The 15684-nt window shown below is 38.5% G+C and overlaps 1 protein-coding gene across 3 annotated transcripts in view; it reads left to right on the top strand.

Annotated features, from left to right (window-relative positions):
• Window positions 1–15684, top strand: part of LOC103594395 (dixin) — a 70092-nt gene that overhangs the window by 9816 nt on the left and 44592 nt on the right. For 2 of the 3 annotated variants that reach the window (XM_008577603.1, XM_008577605.1), the window contains exons 2-3: window positions 9809–9962; window positions 13217–13342. In XM_008577603.1, the coding sequence (XP_008575825.1) occupies window positions 9809–9962; window positions 13217–13342 (280 nt within the window). The remainder of the gene's footprint in view (window positions 1–9808; window positions 9963–13216; window positions 13343–15684) is intronic. The other variant, XM_008577604.1, reaches the window with a different exon arrangement.

The following is a 15684-nucleotide window of genomic DNA, read 5'->3' as shown; positions in this document are numbered from 1 at the left end:
CCGCGCCTCGCTCAGCCAGTGAGCGGGAGCCGGTCTGTACGAGGGATCCGAACCCTCGGACGGGAGGGCCGCCGCGCTTCCCAAGCGGCGCACTATCCAGTGCGCCACCGGGCCGGCCCTGCAGTAATCACTTTCTATCTTAGTTATTTATGTGCCTTTAAGTGCTGGCCTTGGTACAATGCCTGATAGATAATAGGGACTCAAGAAACGTTGGTTGGTTTGAGTAAATGAATGCATGGAATGACAGGATCTTGTGAGGCAGAATCTAACAAGCAGAAATTTATTAAAGGTAAATGGGGATCAATTTTATGAGTACAAAGATGCTGTGGAACAGCAGAATGTGTTAAAAATTACTCAGTGTGAGTCTCCCATGTGATGTGGTGACCAAAAAAAAAAAAAAAATGTGAAGTATCTTGAATGAGGAAGCTGAGTATGTGGTTTTACACCTGAGTATTTTTGTATTTAGTTCTAGGTATCACGGTTTTAGAGGGACTTAGACCAGAATAACAACAATTCTTGAAACCATTTTGCTTTTAAGTTTTTTTGGAAAAAGTACAAAGTAGATGAACCACTAGCTAATATGAATAAGAAGAAAAAGAGAAAGCACAAATATACCAAATAAGAAATGGAAAAGTAGCCATTGAAACAGAAAAAAAAATTACAAGAGATTTTGCTGGCCTCTATGTAAATACACTCAAAAACTTTGATGAATGGATAATTTCCTATGGAAATACTCATTACCAAAATTGATGGAAACAGAAAGTTTTAATTTTTAAAAATTTTTTGAAAAAGATGATCGGTAAGGGATCTTAACCCTTGACTTGGTGGTGTCAGCACCACGCTCTCCCAAGTGAGCTAACCGGCCATCCCGATATGGGATTCGAACCCGTGGCCTTGAAGTTATCAGCACCACACTCTCCTGAGTGAGCCACGGGTCAGCCCAGAAAGTTTAAACAGACTAATTTTTATAGAAGAAATAGAGAACCTTATCAAGGAACTAATTCTCAAAATAGTAGCAGGCTCAGATTATTCATAAGAGAATTCTACTAAATCTTCAAAGATCATATAGTCTCAGTGTTTTATAAATTATTTAGGAGCATTGGAAAAGAAGGGAAACTTCCCAATTGTTTTTATGAAGCAAGTATAATACTGATATCTAAACATGATAAAGAAAGTGCAAAAAAAGAAAACAACAGTCTAGTATTATTTATGAATATCCATGAAAAGTACAAAACGTGTAGCACTAATAAATATTTTATGAAAGAACAGAATTCAACATCACATTAAAAATATAATTCACTATGGGCTGGCCTGTGGCTCACTTGGGAGAGTGTGATGCTGATAACACCAAGGCCACGGGTTCGGATCCCATATAGGGATGGCCGGTTAGCTCACTGGGAGAGCATGGTGCTGACAACACCAAGTCAAGGGTTAAGATCCCCTCACCGGTCATCTTTAAAAAAAAAAAAAGAAAAAATTATTTATATATATAATTCACTATGATTAGATGGTATTAATTCCAAGAATGGTTCATTTTTACAAAATCCATTAATATCATATTAATATGTCTCAGGAAAAATAATTATAAAATGATCTCCATAAATGCTGAATAAACTTTTGTCAAAATTCAACATCTAGGGCCGGCTTGTGGCTCACTCGGGAGAGTGGGGTGCTGATAGCACCAAGGCCCCGGGTTCGGATCCCATATCGGGATGGCCGGTCAGCTCACTGGGTGAGCGTGGTGCTGACAACACCAAGTCAAGGGTAAAGATCCCCTTACCGGTCATCTTTAAAAAAAAAAAAAATTCAACATCTATTCCTCATAAAAACATTCAAGATAGATACTTTTTTTAACATGAAAAAATATATATATACTTTAGTACTAAAAGTAGTAACTTACTAAATTGGGCAACTCTACAAGTATTTTCTCTAAGTCTAGAAACAAGGGAAGGATGCCTAATATCTCCACTATTATTCAGCATTGTACCAGTGGTATAGCCAATGAAGTTAGAGCAAAGAAAATGATTAGGGGCACAAGGCTTAGTTAAAAAAAAAAAAGTGTAACTATGTCTTTTTGCAGATTATATGGTAGTAATCCTGGAAACCATAGAGAATCAATGTTAAAACTCAGCAGTAAAAGGTAAGGTAACATGACGTAAAATCTACACACTGAAATCAACCACCTTCATACACACAAATAATTACCAGTTAGAGAACATAACGGTAGAGAAAACCTCATTTACATTTGCAACAAAGATTAAATACTTAGAAATGAACTTAATAAGAAATGTACAAAACCTACAGGAGGAAAACTTTAAAAAACTCCTGAGAGATACACTTGAACAAATGGAAAGACATCTTTTGTTCTTGAATAGGATTATTCAACATTATAAAGATGTCAGTTCTCCCTAAGTTTATTTATGAGTTTAATACAATCCCAATAAAAATTCCAACAATCTTTTTTAAGAAGTTAGACAAATTGATACTCAAATTCATATGGAGAAATAAATACGCAAGAATAGTGAAGAGGGAAAACTAGCCTTACCAGATATTAAAATACCCTATTTAGTCCCTATAAGTAAAACACTGTGGTACTGTGTGCATGAATAGAAATAGTGATATAGAATAGAAAGCCCAGAAATAGAACCAAGAACTTATGGAAATTTAGTATATGATAAAGGTGAGATTTCAAATCAGTGAGGTAAAAAGGGACTTTTTAATAAATGGTGCTGGAACAACTGGTTAGTCATTTGGAAAAAGATAAGTTGGATCCATATTTCACACAAGAATAAACTCCAAACGAATCAAAGATCTAAATGTAAAATTAAGAAACCATACAAGAACTAGAAAAAATGGTTGAATTCTTCTTTCACCTCAGTGTAGGGAAAGGCTTTCTAAGTGTGGTTCAAAATTCAGAGTCAATAAAATAAAATATCAACAAATTTGGTTAAAAAAATAAAAAAAATTTTAATTTGGTTGTATAAAAATAAAACCCTTTTCATGGCCAAAAACCACACCATATGCAAAATGAAAAAGACAACTGACAAACTGGGAAATATCTGCAACATATGTCAAAGGCAAAGGGCTAACATTCCTAGTATATAAAGAACTCTTAAAAATGGAGGGACAAAGGGCCAAAAACTTTGATAGAGAAATGGGAAAAGACAGGAACAGACAATTCATATAGATATTTTTAAAAAGGTAGATATAAAACAGACTCTTAAACCTACAAAAAAAGTTTCAAACTCATTATAATTAAGTGAAAGTTCAAACAACACTAAGATACCATTCTCATCTGTCATACTGGCAAAAATTAAAAAGTATGTCAACATATTCTGTTAGAAAGACAATGGGAAAACAGGTACTCTCATTCATTGCTGATGGGAATGCCAGTGGGTACAACACTGTTGGCAGGGAATTTGGCAGTATCTAACAAATTACATATACATTTGTCCTTTGACCCAGCAATCTCACTTCTTGGAATCTGCCCTGAAGATAGACCTCCATCAATACAGTAATACATCTGTACCTGGTTACTGGTTACAGCATGGTTTATAATTGCAAAATATTGGAAACATTCTAAATGCCCATATATAGGAGAGTGGTCAAATAAACTATGTATGGTATATCTAGATAATAGAGTATTATGTGGCTATACAAACGAATAAGGAAGATCTCTATAAACCAATATGGAGTGATTTCCAGGATATATTAAGTTAGTATTAAGTGATGTGAAAAAATAAAGTGCAAAATAATACAATGCTATGGTATTTTTCATGAAAGAAAGGGAGATAAGGAAATATATGTGTATTTGTTTTTTCCTAGATAAACCAGAAACTAATGAGATTGTTTATATTACAGGAGGTGCATGGGAATGGGGTGGAAAGAAGGAGAAAAGATAAAGGGGTAGAAAGAAAGATGGGGGAGTGACACTTAGATGAATATATGTTTCTGCCTAGCTCTGACTTTTAAAATTGTTAGTGTTTAACCTATCCCCCAAATAAGTAATTAATCAACTAGAATGTGGGGTTAAGTGAAAGTGGACTACAAACAGTAACAAATGAACCTAACTGTATTGCAAATGAGTAACATAACCACACTGAAGGGAGTGGAAAAGGAAAGAACTAACCTAAGTAACTTTGGAATCAGTATTTTGACTAAATCCTGTAAGGCTAAAGACAAATAAGAATATTCTATTCTGGTTAGTAAATTTATTTTTCACAGTTTTCACAAAGTATGGGTTAGCAAGTCTGAAACTATTTTATGTATATTCTAGGATTGGACAAACAATATATTATGGATAGTGAGAGGTTTCTCAGTGTTGGAGAAAGGAACAAATAAGCTTACAAATAAGGAAAAGGGAAAGGAAAGGCTGAACCTGGTGGTATTGGGTTAGAGGAGGTATCAGTATAATTTATGATATATATATATATATACACACATGCACAGACACACACCCATATATGTACCATATGTACATATGTATACCTCATATACATATCTATCAAAGTAAGTAGATATAGATATGTGTATATGTGTATGTATATATACCTATGTGTACTTCCTACTCTACTGAGAGGGCCTGGAATATTACCCCAGTAGTAATGAGCACACCTCACATTCAAATTTTGGTTTCTGGTTTCTGAAAACTATTCTCCAATAAAAGGAACCAGAGTTCTTTTGTGAAATAGCTAATTACAAAGCCAGAGGAGGGAAATTACAAGATGAGGAGTCTGGGATATCTTATGATCCCACAGAATGAGGAAGTGCTCAAAAAATGATTGGTTTCCATAGCCAGCTGCCAAAAAAAAAAAAAAAAAAAAAAAAAAAAAAAAAAAAAAAAAAAAAAAAAAAAAAAAAAAAAAAAAAAAAAAAAAAAAAAAAAAAAAAAAAAAAAAAAAAAAAGGTCAGGTCATATGATCCAACATCCCACTTTTGGGACTATATCCAAAAGAACTGAAATTATGGTATTGAAGAGATATTTGCACACTCATGTTCATAGCTGCTTTACTCAAAATAGCCAAGAGGTGTAAGCAACCCAAAGGTCTATGAATGAAATGAATGGATAAGCAAAATGTGGTATATGCGTGGAATGGAATATTATTCAGCCTTAAAAAGGAAAGAAATCCTGTCACATGATACAACATGGAGGAAACTTGAGGACATTACGCTATGTGAAATAAGCCAGTCATGAAAAGACAAACACTGTTTGATTCCATTTATATGAGGTACCTGAACTAGTCAAATTCATAGAGACAAGAAGAATGGTGGTGATTGCCAGGGACTGGGAAAGGGAATGCAGAATTGTTGTTTAATGAGTACAGAGTTTCAGCATTGGAAGAGGAAGAAGGTCTGTGGATTTGTTTCACAACAATATGAATATATTTAACTCTACTGAAATGTACTTTAAAAAATGGTTAAGTTTGTAAATTTTATGTTATGTGTTTTTTTTAATCACACACAAAAAATGACCTGGTCATGTGATACTAATGATGCAGGAACCAACAAGAAAGTGTCCCAATGGCCAAATCTGGAACAATTTGAGCAGCAAAATAGATAGTAATGGATTAATAGAATAAATAAATAAGTAAAAATAGAAAATATCCACATGCCTATACTGATATAAAATAAATGGGGGAAAAGAGAGAGCTCCACCATAATAATAATTGTTGCAGGAAAGAAAAATCAATGGATGTTAAATTTAAAATGGATGGGAAAAGTGACAATGAGAAAAAGGATGTTTTTATAGTCTCAAAGCATCACAAGATACTAATTAATTACAAAGGGAAAAATAGCAACTTTACAATAGAGAAACCTGGCAGACACTACCTTAACCAAGCAATCAAAATTAACTTCTCCAATGATGAGATTTATTAGCATCATGCGTCTTTCAATATGATTCACTGAGAAGGGCATAATATGACTTCTAGGGTATTCTTGCCAGAAATCCATAACTTAAGTTTAATCATAAGGAAACGTCAGACAAACCCAAATTGAGGGACACTGTTCAGAATAACTGGCCAGTACTCTTCAAAATTGTCAAGGTTGCAAAAGACAAAGACCAAGCTGTCCCAGATTAGAGGAGACTAAAGACCCATGGTGTTAAATGCAATGGGAGGGCTTAGATTGGATCCTGGACCAGAAAAAGGAAAACTGCTGAAATTTGAGTAAGAATTTCTAAAATAGTTAATGGTATGTGTTAGTTTTAATTTCCTGTTTTGATCATTTTACTGTGGTTATGTAGGATGTAAACATGGATTAGCTGGGTAACAAGCATAGGGGAACTCTTTGTACCATTTTTGTTACTTTTTTGTAAGTCTGAAATTATTTCAAAATGAAAAGTTAATAAATTAAATAATACTCAGGGGTTTGAATGGCTCTTCAGTATGAATCAACAATGTGATCTGGTGGCCAAAAAAGGAAGGAAGGAGGATCTCGAGTGAGGAATCTGCCTGTCTCCTTTACATTCACAGTATTGTATATTAGGTTCTAGGTGTGATGATGTTTTCAGAGAGAGAGAAAGAAGAAAGGAAGGAGGGAAGGAAGGGGAGAAGGAAAGAAGGGAGGGAGGGAGGGGGAAAGGAGAGAAGGAAGGACGGAGTGATGGATCCTGAGTGAGGAAGCTGCCCGTCTCCTTTACATTCACAGTATTGTATTAGTTTCTAGGTGTGATGATGGTTTCAGAGAGAGAAGGAAGGAAGGAAGGAACAAAGGATGGAAAGATGGATCTTGAGTGAGGAAGCTGCCTGTCTCCTTTACATTCAGCGTATTGTATTAGGTTCTAGGTGTGATGATTTCAGAGAGGCTTAGACCAGAACAGCAATAATACTTGTAACCATTTTATGTAAGGAATGGTTAACCTTGGCTTGCATCTCTGCATGTACCTGGGACCACTTGGGGAGTATTGATATACCTGTGTGCCACCCTCAGAAATTCTGACTGGTCTATGTGTGGGCCCAGACATCAGTGTTAGGCAATTATGTTTTAGCCAATGTCTAAGACGGTGTGCGGACAGGAGGAACACCCAAAATGCCTGCGGAGAGTTTCAGGTCCCTAGAACAGCACATTTTCGAGAATCACAAAAAAAACCCCTCCTCCTTCTTCCTCACCACCACCTCCTCTTCCTGCGTGCACGAATTTCTCCACCTATAGAAAAATCCCAACTCAGCTTAAACCCTGCTTGCTTCCCTCCCCTTTCTTCTTAGCCAATAGGAACAGTCCAGCCCAGCCTAACTGGATATAAAAGGCCCAGCCTGACTCTCCCTGCTGCTGCTCCCACTTCTGAGAGGGCAGCCCGCTTGTTCATTTTGCCTGCCTAATACACTTTTGGTTAAGTCCCTGGCTCCTGGTGTGTTTTGGTTTGATAAGCCAAAGCATGGTGGGTATATGGGGGGTAGTGAGTGAGGCTGGAGAACAGGCAAGGGCTAGTGCATGACTGACTTAAATAGCAGCTAAGGAGATTGGATTTTGTCTTGAGGATAACAGGAGACAAGTGATAGATTTTAAATGGGAATGTGTGGAGGGTGGGCTGAGGGTGATATTAGATATAGAGAAATTGGTTAGAAATTTTATCCCATAAAATATAATATCCTATAAAATGTAAAAATCAGATCCCAGCTGTTACCGTTAATGCCTTTTCTGGTCTGAACTCCTTTTCCTTAGACCATAGTTCACTCCAGAGGCACCCTTTACCTGGTATGCCTCAGGCAGTGCTTTGGCTGTGCAATGGGAGCAGATCTCGGAGCATTACATATCTTGGCTGGTCCCAGGGGACAGGTGTCTGGCCCATGTTAGGCAGAAGGTCCCCCACCTCTGTTCTACAGAGTGAGTTGTATAGCAAGAGACCCTTGGTAAATTCTTGGGCCAGTAAATGTTTTTACTGGGTTTAAATACCAGGCCTGCTGTGTCCTTGCTATGGGGACATTGGAGAAGTTACATAACCTCTCTGAACCTTATCTGTAAAATGGAGATAAAACTGACTCTTTTGTGCTTTTTTGAGAATTGAATCAGATGATGAAGAAAATAATAATGAGCATTTAGTAAGCATCAATTGTGTGTCAGGCTCCATGCCAGGTATATTCACTGGCTAATTAAAATGTGTGTGTTGGGCCAGCCTGTGGCTCGCTTGAGAAAGTGTGGTGCTGATAACACCAAGGCCATGGGTTCAGATCCCTATATAGGGATGACCGGTTAGCTTACTTGGAGAGCATGGTGCTGACAACACCAAGTCAAGGGTTTAGATCCCTTTACCGGTCATCTTTAAAAAAAAAAAAAAGACCCCCCCCCCCCAAATAAAAACGTGTAAAACAGTAAAAATAGTGTTTAGTTCATGGTAAGTACTTAATAAATATTAGATTCCTCCCCCCACTTCCTGATCATTGCACTTCCTACAATTTGTTGGTAGCTGATAGGTTATTGCCTTAGCACTGTCTTCCAAAGGACTTTATTCTCACAAATTGACAGAGAGAGAAAATAATGAAGATTTAATTTCAGCTCAGGAAGCAGCCAGTTAGTAATTTCCAACATCATTTCATTAAGGAAGTATTTGGGGCTTAGAAATCAACTGTACTTTAACGAAATTATAATTTAATAAAATTAGCCCTTGAACTTAATTTTTAGGTTCAAGTCTTGGGCTGCTACAGAAACCAAACAGAGCTGCTGCCTGGACTATGATATTGTTCATGTACTATTTTGATATTAGTGCCCACCTTCTGACCAAATAATCAGAATAAACATCTGAATACAAGCTCTGTTTGATGGGCAAAATGGAATATGTAGGTTGTCTGAGGGTTGGGATGAGTTAAATGACCCGGTTACCTAGATGCCTGATGGATATCTGATTATATGAGGCCCTAGATTTATTTAAAAGTAAATGAGGGCTGGCTGGTTAACTCAGTTGGTTAGAGCATGATATTGATAATACCACAGTACAGGATTCAATCCCTGTTACTAGCCAGGCGCCAAAAAAAAAAAAAAAGAAAAAAGGTAAATGAAAGTGCCTCTCAGTCTTCATAGACACTGCTTACCATAACCTTTCTTTTTCCTTCTTTGTGTAGGTTTTAGGTAACCAGATCCTCTTTGACAATCTAAAGCATGGATTAAAACTAACTCTGTAGCAATCCTAGGATTATGGGCTCAGGAAAATAAATCTTGAGCTGACTGTGAAATGATTTCACTTAAGTCTCATTTTGAAGAATGCAGCTGTGAGAGAGGCAGCTCTGAGCTTGGTTTATCATTTATTCCTGCTTCCTCAAGATCAATTCATATGAGCATCACAGTCCATTGTGCATATGCTACATGAGTGATTGTTCCCGAGAAGCATGGTGAATTACTGGCAGTAGTGATTACACTGGAAAACTGGTTGTGTTCTAGGCCCAACCCTCATCCCTGGTCAACAGAGAAACACTTGAAGAATGCAGGAGTCATAGTACTTGAAACACTCATCTACTTACCTGTGTCTACAATGTCAGCCAAGTCAGAGATTAGTTTATCCCTGGAGATTAGTGTAAAATGAGAGAATTTTAGAACTATCTAACCATGATACCAACCTTCTTCTTTCTTTTCTTAAAATCCCCTCTTTTTCCCTCTCCCTCTGGCTGTAGATTGCCCGATCTCAAATGCTACTTTAGAGGGTGCAGGACTATCTAACCATGATACCAACCTTCTTCTTTCTTTTCTTAAAATCCCCTCTTTTTCCCTCTACCTCTGGCTGTAGATTGCCCGATCTCAAATGCTACTTTAGAGGGTGCAGGGCAGGATATAAGATTAATATGCAACCTTTCTCTTATTTTCCTTTTTCATTTTCTAGCAACAGCTTCAGGCCTATGTGGCCTGGGTGAATGCACAGCTGAAGAAGAGGCCAGCAGTGAAGCCTGTGCAGGACCTGCGACAGGATCTCCGGGATGGGGTGATCCTGGCATATCTCATCGAGATTGTTGGTCAGTTCGCCCTGGACTCTGATGGTAGCGTAGACCAGAACATGTCCTTCCTTATCCTCCATATGTCCTTCGGAGTAGGTTGTTCCTTTAGAATATATGGAGATGAAAGTAGAGAAGACTTAAAATACTTGCCGAAGGTTAATTCACTTATTTATTAGTCAGGAAGCATTGTGTGCCAGGCACTGTATTATGCTTTGGGAATATGATAATGAGCACAGTCTTTGCTCTCAAGAGTCCCCCAATCTAGTTGGGAAGACTGGAAAGTAAGTCAATTCCATTAATGTACTTAGTACTCTGATGGAGTAAGCGCAGATGGGAGCACATAGGAGGGACACTTAGCCCGCCCCGTCTTAGCGACTCAGGGATGGCTTACCAGAAAAATTAACGTTTAAACTGAGGACTCCCACAAGAATTAATGTCTAAACCGAGGCCAGAAAAAGAAGTTGTAACCAGGCAAAAATAGGGTGTGTTACCAGCAAAAGGACCCCCCTCTATGATACTACCATAATGCCTCATAAAAGAGTTTTTTCTTTTAAAGGCTTGGAGTTGTTGCCAGTCATTTTTACTAGATGGTACCTATTTACATAGCATTTGTTCATAGCTCTGCTATTATTTCTCTCATTGAATGGTAATTATTTGTAGTAATCTATCTCTCCTGTATAGACCTTAAGGCAATGTACAGTTTACTTTTTTTCTGTTTCTACAACCCCTAACCAAGTGGACGTAATAGGTAGTCAAACATTTGTTGTTTTATTAGTCAGCTGACCTTGCTTAGAGTCCTTGAGGGACATGGAGCTTGCAAGTGGTATGGAAGAATCCGGGTTAGCAACAGGCAGCCTATCCATGAATCCCTCATTGGGACAGCTCATGAATTCCTCAGAGTATTAGATGTAATGATAATAACAATGGTAATGGTAATAGCAGCTGTCAGGATTGAATCCTTTCTGTCTTGTTTAATTTAATTTCATTTAATCATCACCCCTTGGGAAACAGATAATGTTATCCCCACTTTCAGAAAACAAACTTGAAAGAGAGAATTTATAAAAATAAACAAACAGATTCATTGAGTATTGAGTATGCATCAAGCAAAGTAGCTAAGTGTGCTGCTTTGATTTATTTATGATATTGGTAAAAACACGAGTACTACGTGTACTATTATACTCATTTTATGGGGTTTAGAGAGGCTAGGCAACTTTACAAGGTCACATAACTTTAACTGCCAAAGTAAAGATACAAACATAGATCTGCTTTAATTCCAAAGACCATTTTAAACATTTAATTTTCATTTATTTGAATAGGTTACACATGGACTGGCAGGAAATCCAGATGGTACAAAAGGATATAAAGTGAAAAGCCTTTTTCCACCTATGTCCCACTGCTAGCTATCCATTCTTCTTTCTGGAGGCAACCACTGTTAGCAGATTCTTGCAATTCTTTCCATAGGTGTTCTATGCATATAGAAGGAATATGAATAGGTATTCTTATTTTCCCAAAACCTGGGTTCTGAAGCACTACTTTCTATTGTGATTTTGCTATAGAGAAAAACTCACAAGTTTTTGTGTGTACTCACCAAATTCATTTCCTTATTTCCTATTTTTTCTTTAAACTGCGCTTATCTGGCTTTGGATTCCACTGCTCCACTGCGACTGCTTTCCTCAAGGTTATAACCCCCACCTTGTCAAATCCAGTGGCCATCAGTCCTCATTTTATTCGACTTGGCAGTACTTGACACAGTGGATCCCTCCCTTCTCCTTCAAAGACTGTCTTTTTACTTGGCCTCCAGAATCCTATAGACTTTTGGTTTTCCTCCCTCCTAATTGGCTTCTTCTGTTTGCTTTGCTGGCTTTTCTTTTCCTTCCTGATCTCTTAATGTTGGAGTGCTCCAGGTTAGTCCTTAGCCCACATATATTCTCCGCCCTAAGTGATCTCTTCCCAAATTTGTATCTTTAGCCCTGAATGTTTCCTTGAGTTCTAGACATGAATATCCAACTTCCTATTCAGTGTCTCTACTTGGATGTTTAATGTGCAGCTTCAACTTCGCACGTTCTAATCTCAATTTTGGATTTCCTACCAATCCCTTTATCCTCCAGGTTTTTCCATCTAAAGAATATATCTCATTACCATTCACTCATATATTCCTCATATATTACATCCAATCCTTTACATGTGCTGTCTGCTTTATATTCAAGATATACCCAATATCTGACTTCTCACCAGTCACCGTGTTCCGCTGTAGCCCCAACCATTGTTATCTCTTGCCTTGACTATTTTCATTACCCTCCTTTTTTTTAAAAAAAGATGACCGGTAAGGGGATCTTAACCCTAGACTTGGTGTTGTCAGCCAGTGAGCAAACCGGCCATCCCTATATGGGATCTGAACCCGTGGCCTTGGTGTTATCAGCACCGCACTCTCCCGAGTGAGCCACAGGCCAGCCCTTCATTACCCTTCTGACTGATCTCCTTCTCTGCATAGTCTATCCATACAGAGTTAACTTTTAAAAATATAAGCCAGATAATGTCACTCTTGTCTCAAACTCTCCACTGGCTGCCCCCCCATTACACTTAGGATAAAATTCAGGCTCTTTACTCTGGTCCACAAAGCCCTACATGACCTGGCCTTGCTTACCTCTCTGGCCTCTCTGAGGATGCTACTTCTTGCTTACTCTTCGGTAGCCATGCTGGTCTTGGTGCTGTTCCTCAGATCAGCTTAGCTCATTTCCACCTTGGGGTTTGTACCTGTGGTTCTTCAGTCTGGAATGCTTCCTCCTCAAATCTCAACATGCTTTACTTATTCAAGCCTCTGCTCAATTGTATTGTGAGAGGCCATGATCACTCTTTTTTATTTTTCTTTATGGCACTTATCACTACTAGGAAATCATGTTAAACATTTAGTTGTTAATTTGGTTATCTGTTACCCCCACAGATGTAAATTCTGTGAGGGAAGGAACTTTGTCTTTCTTGTTCTCTCCTATCTCTCTGGTTCCCAGAACAGTGTCTGACACATAGTGAGTGCTCAGTGAATAATTATGGACTGAATAAATGTACACACAGTAACTTCACAGGCCCCTGGGTTTAGATTTGAAAATTTGAAGACCCTCCAAAGGGCTTTTATTTTCCTATTCCCTATCCAAATTACAAACCCCAGGACTTAACTCACCTACATACTTATGTGTCATTTTAGTATTCACATCAAATACTCCCTTCCTCTGTGTCTGGCTGCTGTGAAACTTTGATAATATTCCTCCCTATAATTTCATATATCTTCTCTCTCCTAACAGCAGGAGAAAAGCTGAGTGGGGTACAGTTGAGTCCCAGTAACCAACAAGAGATGAAGAATAATGTGGAGAAAGTGCTACAGTTTGTGGCTTCCAAAAAGATTCGTATGCACCAGACTTCAGCTAAAGGTCAGTGCCTCATCACATCCTTGGTGGTTAGTATATGCAGCTTAACTGGAGCTTGTCAGTCTCAGGAAAACCCTTTAAGTTGTAAGCCAAGGGTTTGGAGTAGACTGGAGCAGGATCAGGCTCCTGGCCTCATATATCATTTTTCCATAAAGAAAGTTATCCTTTTGGGATGGAGTGATTATCAAAATCTGAGTGCTTTGGAAATCTGAGTGGGGATAAAAGTTCTGTATTTACTTTAATTAAATACAGGTTTGCTTGAGTATGTGTAGGAAAATTAGTGGTTAGAGAAAATGTTACAAAATTGGAATATTAATTTTAGGATGTCTCATTTAAGTTATCAAAAATGAAGATAGATTATTTTAAGTTTTCAAGTTCCTTGGGTTTCATGACCAAGTATTATTTTAAATCATCATAACCTACATTTTTCCATCCAGTTTTTTAGAAGGAAAAACTTTATAGCCCCTTTTTTTGGGATATCATAGAACATTCCAGGCAGGATGGAAGGGGCTTTGTGACTTCTGAATGTGCCCTCTGTGGCCAGGTGGGTTTGACAGTCCATTATGAGCCCAGGCTGTAGGGAAGGAAAAATGTAGGTGTCTTTGGAGAGCACAGGCTCCCTAGTCCTCTTGCTGTTTCTCTAGAACTGACTGGAGATCTGGTTCCGTCAGCACCACACTCACCCAGTGAGCGAACCGGCCATCCCTATATGGGATCCGAACCCGTGGCCTTGGTGTTATCAGCACCGCACTCTACCAAGTGAGCCACAGGCTGGCCCCTGGAGATCTTGTTCTGTTTCAGCTTCAGTTTCTAGGTCTGACTGCGTGTGGGTCCCATGAGAATGAGGGCAGCAGGGAGGCCTCCTTTCACACGAACCCGTGGCCTTGGTGTTATCAGCACCGCACTCTACCAAGTGAGCCACAGGCTGGCCCTTGGAGATCTTGTTCTGTTTCAGCTTCAGTTTCTAGGTCTGACTGCGTGTGGGTCCCATGAGAATGAGGGCAGCAGGGAGGCCTCCTTTCACATGGGATTATGGGTGTTCTCTGTGTTGGGATCATTCAGGTGGGGCACATGCTGACCATAGAGAGCATCCTATAGAAGGTACCAAATAATCCTTTTCCAAGCCTTGCATATTTAAAAGGCTACAAGGCTAAAAAAATAAAATTTTACCCATTACCTTGCATTAACTTTCACCAGATCTATTACATTGTTTTCTGCCTGCATTCCTCTTTTTTTCTAAAGGAAAATTTAAAGTGCTATAATATCTCTGATCTGATTCCCATGTGGAGTGGGCTTGGGGATCTGGCCCATTAAAATCTGCTATTTTGAGGGAACACAGCCATTCAGGACATCATTATCTTTTACCTGGAGAAGAAGTGCAGTGGCCTCCTAATTAGTCCTGCTGCATCGATTTCTGTCCCTGTCTCTTCTGCTCTCCCCACTGTAGCCAGAATGATCTTTCTAAGAGTACGTATGCTTTTGCCATTCCTCTGCATCTGAAGGCCCTTAGGATAAAATCCACAGTCCTTCCTTTTGACCTAAAATGAAACTGAGGCCAGATACATACAGCAAGGATTTATTGAGCCAAAGTGACAGTTGCAACCAGGGAGATACATAGATCAGGCCACCCTGAAAAGCGTGTTCCGAAGAGGGCCAGCAGAGCTTAACATTTTATAATCACAAGAAGGGGGAGAAATCAAAGGAGAGAGGTAGAAGGACGGCCTTCCTAATCACTTCATCAGCTTTTCTGTTGGTTGTACATGACGTATAGATCTGAGATTGTTATTAGGTCACATCTTACATGCAGGGATCTAGCGTAAGGTTTGTAAGAAGTATCTTAGGTTATTTTATGGCTTTCTGGTGCCATTATGGCTGCTTCTAAGTAAAATGGTCTTATGGTAACATTTTTCAGGTCAGGTGGATGTGACTGCCAGTTTACCTCAAATCTCCCAAGGCGCTGTAACTTAGCTGACCTGGTCAGAGCAGATTATTTTGTTATCATTCCTATGGCTTACCACGTTCCATGTGGTCCACCTTCTGGCTCATCCTCCTGCAGCCTCACCTTTCCCCTCTCATCTGCTCCTGGCTATGCTGAACTTCTTTCTGTCCCTCCACCACAGCGCTGTGCCACAGAAATATAATGTGAAGCACATAGGTAACTTAAACATTCCTAATGGCCACATTATAAAAAAAAATAAGCAGGTGAAATTAATTTCAATAGTATATTTTATTTAACCCAATGTATATTATCATTTTACCATGAAATCAATATAAAAAGTTGAGATACTTTGCATTATATTTTTTATACTAAGTCTAATGAGATAATTTTGCATCCCTTTGTGTGT

The sequence above is a fragment of the Galeopterus variegatus genome, unplaced genomic scaffold (assembly GCF_000696425.1).
Source record: "Galeopterus variegatus unplaced genomic scaffold, G_variegatus-3.0.2 Scaffold1551, whole genome shotgun sequence".
Taxonomy (NCBI): domain Eukaryota; kingdom Metazoa; phylum Chordata; class Mammalia; order Dermoptera; family Cynocephalidae; genus Galeopterus; species Galeopterus variegatus.
This window is presented reverse-complemented; position numbering and strand designations above follow the sequence as displayed.